This window comes from Panthera onca, chromosome B2, assembly GCF_046562875.1.
Source record: "Panthera onca isolate mPanOnc1 chromosome B2, mPanOnc1 haplotype 2, whole genome shotgun sequence".
Lineage (NCBI taxonomy): Eukaryota > Metazoa > Chordata > Mammalia > Carnivora > Felidae > Panthera > Panthera onca.
The window spans coordinates 73,137,531-73,147,278 of NC_138343.1; the positions used below are offsets into that span (position 1 = coordinate 73,137,531).

Here is a 9,748-nt window from a genome sequence, read left to right on the forward strand (position 1 = left end):
ATGAGCTTCCTAAGGAAAGAAAGGGTGGGTTAGCTAGGTGCAGCCTGGTAATTCAACTAGAAATAGCAGGGTGTATCTAAGTCTAGGAGAAGGTTAACATATACTGTCTTTATTCAACTTTTGCTTAGAAAGAATTATATGATGGCCACAGACATGTGAGGGACTAGTTATAGAAGGATGAAGAGGTTGCAACAAAGGAAGAAGCGAGTAACACACAAATTCCATTATCAAACCAAATAACCACCTTGTATTTTTTATGATGTATATGTGAGGGAAGCTGGCTTTTAATATGGAGGATCTCTTTCATAGATGTAGTGTCAAGTATGCATTCTATCCAACATCGGGACTTTAAGTGGTTTTAAAACCACAATATGTCCTATAATAGCCAAAGCTTACCAAATTATCATTGCTACTAGTATTGAGAAAGTCTCCAAAATTACACAAAGAAAAAAATTAATAAATTAATGTATGCCCCTGGTCATCCGAATAGGTGAGATTATGTTAAATGCTAGTCAAAAGGGCAGTTTATTTGCACCCAAAACTTGCACACACGCAAAGTGTAACCTATGAGAATGCTTTTCTTCCACTTCTCATTCCAATTACCAGCTTCCAATACTTATTCCCCTTCTCCCAATGTGAAGTCTGAATAATACTATAGAGGCTCAAATTATATACAACGACTGATGACTGAATTGCACCACTTGGGCTACTCATGAAAACCAAGGCCCACTAAAGCCCCGTAGTCCAGATCCATGAATCTCTACTGTTGGTGGCAAATAGGTCTGACTTCTGCGGCTGCTTAACATTGCTAAGTTCATACCCAGGAAAAAAAAAAAATTTGCACATATTAGCTAGACTCTTTTGGAGCTAACTGAGCCAGTCAGAGATAGGTTGGCTGAAAGCTGAACATTTTAATGTGTGCTCTAACCAAAAATTTGCTGAGGGCTAGTCTTCTCCCAATATTGCCTTGTCTTTTCTCATGGAATCGAGTTGGTATTGAGGACATGGTCTTTAGCCAGCACAGACACTGAAGACAAAAGACACAAACCAATAGAAAAAAATAACTTCTTTTTATTTACAAGAAAAAAAAATCCAAATATTGGATGCTGTAAACAAAATTCACAATCTGTTCCCTCTAGCACTGATTCAAACATGTCAGTTTTTAAGAGTCCATTCTCCATCAACTCCTTTTCTGCCTGTGACACAGTCTAAAGTCAAAATATTCCAAAGGGTGACCCAAGGTGCAGTTTGCTGCAATAGGACATCTCAGAGCAGGCAATGGTTGTAGAGGTCGGAGAGAGAGACAGCCAGCGGGCAGAGCCTCCTCCATTCTGCAAAAGGATTTGCAGCAAATTTTGCCAAATTACCTTGACATCTTCCACCTTTGTACTTTTAACCATATATTTTGTTAGCAAGCCATTATTACAACAAAATATTACACAGAGATTCTTTCTTGGCACTGAAAAGGCTATGCTATAAGAAATCTTAAAGAAAGAATATATTCAAATAGGTGCTATATGTAATTTTTTTTTTTTTACTTTTTGGTTTCATCTAATACACGTTGTCTTCAAACAACAAAAAAAGCTTATTTTTGAACTGCTGACAGCTTTCAACATAATACATTTCATTTACAAAATAGTTCACAATATTTATTTGACAAGCACTGTTTTGAAAACAACTTTATGCACAGTGAAGCAATCAACAATACGCTAACAGAAAGGGATGACAAAAACAGTATGTTTGCTTTTCTTTGCATTTCCTCCGTGGCTTGGGTCACAGATATTCTTCCATCCTTGCATCATTTGGAGCCACGTTAAAATAGTCCACCCACTACCAAAGTGAGCAGATACCTGACCCCACGTCAGGAAGGGAAAAGTCCATCTTGATGTAGGACTTCTTGAGGCAACCAGATTTACTGCAAATCCAGTCAACTTTTTAAAAGGGCACTGTCACAGGTTAAATTTTCTCTGACATGCCAAACTGGACAGGTGAGAAGAGCCTCCAGAAGACAAGACTTCTTCCTGTTTTAAAGTTAACAGCACACTAGGCCAGATAAACACAAAAGCAAGCAAATCACAGGCACTAATCAGGAGTTGAGAGCTGTTCTTTTCTCTGACCTATACACACGGCTCTCTCTCACCAGACATTCAAACTCTTAGGTTACACATCCACAAAGAGAGACATCTATTCCACTGTTTTGTTCAACTACATATGCACAAGACTATAGTACATACAAAAGAGAAATAAATTATCTAAGTTTTAAAGTAACTGCTGAAGGTTGTCTTGAGCACAGCCTGTTCTATCTGAATGGCAGGTGTTGGCACTTCCAACTATGCTACCAACCCTGGAGTAAAGCAAGAGAAGGACATAAATATTTCAGAAAATAAATGGAAAGTATTTTCAAATAAGGCCCCTCCAAATAAGAAATCTGTGTCATAAATTAACAGCAGACTGTTCCTATGGCAGAGCCAGAGATCTCCAGATTCTTTTTCATACAGTGGATGATTCACTTCTCAATAGTTAGGATAAGAAGGAAGTAGACAGATAACCATCTGCTCCTATGTTCCCGAATATTCCCTTCATTTTCTTATAGAAAATCCAAAACAGGTAAGCAGGCGGAGCTCTGGCTTCTGACAGTTAAGTATCAGGCTTGATCTGCAAATGGAATAATATTGCCTGGAAATTCAAAATTAATTCTCAAACCCAGGGCTGGAGTGAGGGAGACTGAGCCAACATGGGAGAAGAAAGAGTTCCCTAGGAAACAGTGAGTGGCAGTGCAGTAGCTGTTACAGCTCAGACAGAATTCACAGGGAAGCTGCTACAGCAGACCCATCAAGTTCCTCTTAAGGCTTCAAAGAAAGATGTGCAAAAGGTAGTTTCAGATGGATTAACCTAAAATTGAACATGAGTGATGCTTAGATAGCAAACAAATGACACTGCCAATAGGATGATGCTATTTTCTTCCCCAATCCCTCTTGAACTTGATGACAAAAATATGGTAGGTTCTTCAGAGGAATTGTCATAGTAAGCAGTCATCCACTAGAGTTGAGAGGAATTGTGCGGTTGTTTCACAACACAAAGGAAAGGTTTGCATGTGTTAGCTTTGTTTTTAACAAACGCATTTTCAGAGACCAGTATCCAGAGGAATTAAGAGGTGGGGGAAAGAATGGTTTTAGGATTAGCTGTCACTGAACTGAAATAGGGATGCCAGTTCATTTCACAAAGGTTTAACTGGTCTCTTGGGAAAGAGATAATAAAGTTGGATCTGATTCAATGCAAAGTGACTGAATTTTAAGTACAGTACTAAATATTTAAATGCAGTGTGATAACCAGATCAAAGATGTTTCATATTGGCATGAATTTATAAAATTTCATATATAATATATATCTCATATATAAATTTTAAGCAATTGTGCAAATACTCTTTAAAAAGGATAATTTCACATTTACTAAATTCTAGTGGTCCTGGAATGCAGAATGCATTCATTAAAAAATTCATTTAAATATTAATAAAGTAGTGTTCAGATCACCAGAAATTTTATTAGCAGTCAGGGATTTAAATGGACTATCACTGATCCATGATCCACTGGATTATACACCATGGAGGCATGCAAGTATTACACAAAATAAAAGGGTTCCTACTGTCAAAATGGCAGTTCAGTACAAAAAGAGTGCTCTGCCAAACAAATATTCTCCCATTTGTAGAATTCTATGGCTCACAATAAAAGGAAAAAAAAAAACAAAAACACACTCACTAAAAATGTATACTCTCTGCTCTTCCTATCAAATATATTACTTGTTTTCCTCCTTCATTTGCTTTAATTTTCTAGATGTGGGTTTTAATTCATCACTGCAATATGCCCACGTCTCATGTCATCCTGTTGAAAACATAAAAGCACACAGTATTTAAACATTTTCTATTTGCTACATTATTCTAGACCATAGTCAATGTACTGTGTGTATATATATATACATATATGAAGTATGTATATATATATATACACATAATATACACATACATACACATGTACCTATGATAATATCACACCAACGTTAACTTTATACAAGTATTTGCCAAGAAAAAATAGGGCATTTCCTCCACCATTCACAAGCTTATATGTTGTTTTATTTTCTTCTTGAGTCCCTGATAAAATAAAATAATCATTAAACCATAAAATTTTTCCACTTCAAATTTTCAGAAGGCAACAGGCACTTTGATGTTTATTGGTGTGTAACAAATATAGTAACTCTTTATATATTCTACTATATCTCTTCTACTTGGGTATTTTTATCTGTTAAATCTTTGGTCCTTGAGCATACTTTCTTTGTTACAGCTGTTTTTGCTTGCATTTTCACATTTTAAAAATGCAAGCTATGCATGCAGCTGGAAATAATGGATTGTGTCATCGTAAGTTCTGCTGTTTGTTATGAGAGCTGCACCAACCTACTACTGTTCATTAGGAGCAAGCTGTTTCTGTTAGCGTAATAGAATGGTTCCACAGAAAGCACTTGCTAAAAGTCTCAGATAGTAATCCCAACGTTGGAGTACCCTTTCTTCTTCCATTATTGTTACTATCTGAACTTCTGAATTGAAAACTAGGTTGGGGTAAGACCTTTTTTTCCTCTGCATTTTCCCTTTTGTGAATTCCATGCTATAAGAAACCCTCCATTTTTTCCCCCTATGGCAAAGCTATGGGAGCAGGTACTGCAAACCCATATTGTCATCAAGCATTTTTTTTCCCTTGTCATTTTAAGAGAACCTGGTTGCTTTTAATGACAGGTCTTTTTGTTTCAAGATAGAATCCAATTGGGTAGGAGGAACAGGTGAGAGGGTTGGTGGGTGAGGAGGGTGGTTTTGAGATCAAGCTCCCATATTTATGAAGAGATCCACAAGCTTTGCCAAGCTTAAAACCAGGAGCAGATCATCATTGCACAAAACACATCTTTAATCAGGGCTGCGTCACTCAGCCTTTTTATTTGTGAATTTATTTTCCCTATCTTGTCTGAAACAGCTTCCCCACAGGACACTTTTAAATGATTCTTAATTGCAGGGTAGCCAAGTGGAGTATGTCTGTTGCTGGCACGTGAATACTGGCTGGACCTGGGCGATGTAGTAATTGCTAAAGTTGGCATCTGCTACATAGGGGGCTGGCTGGTAATAGCAAGTGACATTAGCCACATTAGGGATGACATTTTGGTCAGCTAGCACCCGGATAGCCAGCATAGTGATAAGGTTTAAAGTCTGTCTTCTTTCATGTCCCATCAGGCACACCGTACTCTCATTCACCACTCCATGAAGGGTCATGAGATAGTCATACTTGCGGTCTTCCAATCCCACGAAGTGGTTCTGCAGATAGGACTCCAGTTTTCTTTGCTGCTCTCCAATGTCTGAGAAGTCGATGAAAAACCTGGAACACATATACCTCTGAAGGGTCTTGATTTCATCAGAGGCAGGCCTAAAGCCCCTCACTAATAGATTGCAGTACTTAAGCAGGCCGCCCCCTCTGATTTCCTCTGGGTTCCGGGTGGCAATGATCTTGTTACAAAGATGATCAAAGGCTTCATGGAAATCACCATAGACGCTCTCACCAATTATTGTGGGGTGAAATGTTTCAGTCATTGGGTTCTCTGAACATTCATAAAAGAGGAGAAGAGAGTCTAATTTGATTTGAAAAGAATCTACACTAAATTCAAACTGCCTCCGGAGGGAATCCACAAATTTCAGTTCCACATTTTTGCCACTGTTGTTTGACAAGGATATAAGACTCCATCGGTCAGAGTCATTGCACACTTTAACCATTTTCTGCACATAAGCTTCCTACAATTTAAAAGATAAAACAAGATGAGAAGACCTAGAAAAAATAATAAGTAGATAAATACATCTTCTTCACAGTTGAAAATTATTTTGCTCCTTCCCTTTTGTTTTGTCAAGTTTCAGCAAAACACTACCTACAGGCTTAAACAGTCCTCTGAAAGCAGAAAAAAACGCATTTAACGAGTGGTTTTACCGTCTGGGAAAGAAACTAGAAGTAATAGTTTGAGGCTTTTGGCAGACGTAGCACCGTACTAAGAGGTTCTGTTGTCATGTCTGACTTCTGAAATGTTATTTTTTGAAAATGGTCTTATAGATACAATATTCACACAACATCCACACAATACTCGAAAGACAGAAGGGCATACAGTGGAAGGTTGGTCTGCCCCTTACCCTTGTCCCTAGTCAACCCAGTTGTACTTCCCCTAAGGAAACTGATGCGACCAGAATCTTGTCCCTCCAGGGGTACTCTGAAACCCAATATGAACTAAATTAGGACATTCTGGGAGGCTAATTCCTCATGCAATTTTAATTGTATAAAACACGCTTTGAACCAAAGTGTGGGGGTGGGGGGGGGGGTTCCCACAATATCCCTCACACGTGAACCGACCAGGAGAAGCACCACACATATCCTTCACACACCGAGTCAGCCTCATGCAGCTGGGAAATCTCATCACATTTTCCAATACACCAATAAGCCCACTGACTCCATTCTGCTTCAGACTGCTCTTTCCCCAAAGACTAGATCGTAAAATGACTCAAAAAAGTGACATATCATTTCATTCTTTCACTTACTCAATCTACTCTGGACAAGACTGAAGCAAGGAAAGCCAAGAGTTAAAAAAAAAAAAATAAGGAAGAGAAGGGAGAACAGAGGAGGAAGCAGAAGAGTAGTGGCGCTGAAGAACCAAGTGAACTAAAACATTCAATATCGTCCATGCACCTTAGTTTACTCATTAAAAACAAAACAAAACAAAACAAATATAGAAGCATGCCCAAACCCGTCACGGCCGCGGGTCTGTGGCATCAAACGGACGCCCCTCTGCCCGCCGCACCCCAGCCCGGTCCGGGCGAGGACCCAAACCCAGTTCGGGTGGCTTTACCTTGAGGGTGAGTGGTGTGATCTTCTCTTTGTTCACCCCTTCGGGTAAGAAGTCCAACAGGCAGTCCAGCACGACGTCCTTCACAGTCTGAAACTCCTCTTCCCCGCGCAGGTCGGCGCAGAAGATGAGGTCCAGGTCCTTGTAGCCCAGGCCGCTGTCCTGGTGCAGAACGTGGCTGGCGGCCGAGCCGTTGAGGCGCACGTCGCGGACGCCGATGCGCTTCTCGGCCAGGCGCCGCCGCACCACCTTCACGATCAGGCTCGGCTGCAGCTCGAGCGTCGGGAAGTTGCCGCGCCCGTGGATCGGGATGGTCTCGCTCAGGATGCCGTCCAGCCGCTGCACTTGCTCCCAGTTTAGCACGTTGCAGTGCGCCGTGGGGCTTTCGCAATAGTCCAAGCAGTGCCCGCCGAAGTCGCCGCCGCCACCGCCGCCGAAGTCGCCGCCCAGGGGGATGTAAGCGCCGCCGGTCAGCTCGTCCTCGGCCATGGCAAAGTACGCTTCGCCTTCCGCCATGAAGTGCCCTCCGAACGCCACTTGGCCCTGGTCAGTCCTAAAAGCCAAAAGGGGGAAGGAGGGCGGTGAGGACTCGCGGCACCGGACAGGGGCCCAAAAAGGAAAAAGCGCGCCCCCTCCCCGGTCCCTCCGTAGGCTCGAGGGCTTCTGGGAGACTCTCCCTCCCCAGACTCCCGCGGTCCCCAGCCGCGCGCCGCGCCCCGCAGAGAAGCCCCGCACCAAAAGTATCTCTGATGCATCTGGAAAGTGCAAGCGGGAGTCCCGTCTGTGTCACCTGGAGGCGGCCGCCCCTTCGAGGAGCGCAGCGAGCGAGGAACCGCGAGGCGGCAACACTTCTAGGAGCAGCGAGTGCGCTCCCGGCAGCGGCGAGCCACTTAGTCCTTCCTAGACCCCGCCGCCTGCGCTGGCCACTCCCGCCCCTCGCCCCCGCCCGCGCCGCTGTCGCCTCAGCTGCGGTGGTCCCGGAGGTGGCGGCTCCAGCTGCCGCCGTCGCCGCCGCACACGCTACTGTCTCTGGAGCTTTAGCAGTTGTGCGGGGAAATGTCTTCACTACTTTTTTTATACCAGGCCTTTCTGCGCTTCCGGGGCCCAGGCGCTGCGCGCTCGCCACACCCTCTTCATCTGCATAGGGTGCCGCCCCCGCCCGCCCTGCGGACCGAGACTGGCTGAGCGGCGCGGCGAGCCAAGAAGTCCGTAGAGCGCGAGGCCGGTAGCTATTTGTACGTACATGTATATGTCCGTGTATTTGTACATATACTTAACTTAGAGACGGTCTTTCGCGCCTCAGCCTCTCTATTCTTTTTTTCCTCAACGGGAAGACCCTGAAAATGCCTCAAGAGTTGTAAGTGGCCTAAAAACTGAATCACGAGTAAAATCACGCAAGTGCAGAAAGTCGCCAAACATAAAATTCTCTGATTCAGCGCGTCCTTATAGCTTAATAATGGGGCTCCAGAGGTTCCTCATGACCTCCCGCTTAAACAGTGTATCGGTATAAAGCTAGACCGTTTTTTTTAATCAAGAAACACTGTCTCGGTGTGAACTATTGAGCCCACTCGTCCATGCAAATCAGTCTCCGCGAGTGAGGGGAAGGGCTTGCTAACTGTGTTTCGATTCTCGAAACCTCGGGAAGTGCCTGGGAGCTCCGGGCAAGCCCGAGGAGACGCGGGGGCGGAGCCGCGAGGTTGCGTCCAACTCGTGCGCACGAGCCGCTCCGGGCGGCCGGGAGCGCGGCGTGGGCCAGCGCGCGTCACCGAGCGGACGCCCCGGCGGGTCGGGCGGCTGGGCGGGCGAGCGGCCAATAGCCGAGGACGGCCGGGGCCCGGGGTGCGGCGCGGAGAGCGCGCCGCCGCTGTGTCGCGCAAACAGCTACTGCGCGCGCCCGGACGCACCGCGGCGCGTTCTCCCGCGGACAGAGGAAGCGAAGCGCGTTCGTCCCAAGCTAAGGTTTGCCTTTCTAAAGTGAATACAGATGTCAATGTGAAATTGTCTAGTTTTCCACAAAATGTGACAGGTCGAGTCTAAAAGATGAGTTTTTCGAACCTGCTTCAGTCACTTTGGCAGTGCGAAAGTAGTGTAATGGTTACTCCCACACGCGCTCACCACCGAGTTTGCTAGAAAGCTTCCTTTCTTGCGGCCATCTATTCCGGCCGCACGCTCTTTCCAAACTAACTACTTCATGCAAAGACTGCGGGAGACTGAGGTAGGGCAAAGGGGAACATGCTGGAGAAGATGAAGGCTCTCCCTGGACCCTGCACAATCTCGGGCGCCTGGCATGGGAGGAAGAACAGTCCGCCCCGCGAGATTTGAGGGAGCTCGGTCCTACTCGCCCAAGCTGCGCGCCCTCGGTGAGGGGGTGGGGGCGGGGAGAGGACGGTTACCCGCGGAGCATCCAGATGCGTGGCAACGCCGCCCCCTGCCGGTTCCCTGCGGAGCCGTGTCCCAAAGCGCAGAAACCGACTGCACCTTAGAAGCCATTATCCTTCAGTGTCCAGCCTAGCACTGTAGAGGGGGTTGGGGAAGGAACGTTAGGACCACCACACAATTCTCCCAGGCCCATTGCCTCCCTAAAGGACGTATATTCCCTTGTTCAGCCTTCCACACGTGAATCCATTCTATCCAGGCATTCAGAAAAATTACATATGTGTATATTTATGGTTTGACCGGTTATTACGTGCCACGCACGAAGCTAAGTGCTGAGGATGTGAGAATGACTACACTTCACACAGTCTAGCCGGCATGACAGACAAGCATGTAATTATGGTTCAGCCTTACCTGCATCGTGGGAGAAGTATGTGCTAACTAGGATCAGGAGGACTGGGAG

The 9,748-nt window shown here is 45.0% G+C and overlaps 1 protein-coding gene across 2 annotated transcripts; it reads right to left on the bottom strand.

Annotated features, from left to right (window-relative positions):
- Positions 1-1,051: 1,051 nt before the first annotated feature.
- TENT5A (terminal nucleotidyltransferase 5A) lies at positions 1,052-7,810 on the bottom strand. Of its 2 annotated transcripts, none has more exons than XM_060616025.3 (3): positions 7,703-7,810; positions 6,916-7,465; positions 1,052-5,818 (listed from the first exon to the last, which is right to left on the bottom strand). In XM_060616025.3, exons 2-3 carry the CDS (start codon positions 7,426-7,428, stop codon positions 5,042-5,044), a joined length of 1,290 nt encoding a protein of 429 aa, XP_060472008.1. In that variant the 5' UTR covers positions 7,429-7,465; positions 7,703-7,810; the 3' UTR covers positions 1,052-5,041. The 2 variants fall into 2 exon arrangements, with proteins under 2 accessions (XP_060472008.1, XP_060472007.1); XM_060616024.3 differs by having other exon boundaries at positions 7,648-7,790.
- Between the last annotated feature and the right edge of the window lie 1,938 nt (positions 7,811-9,748).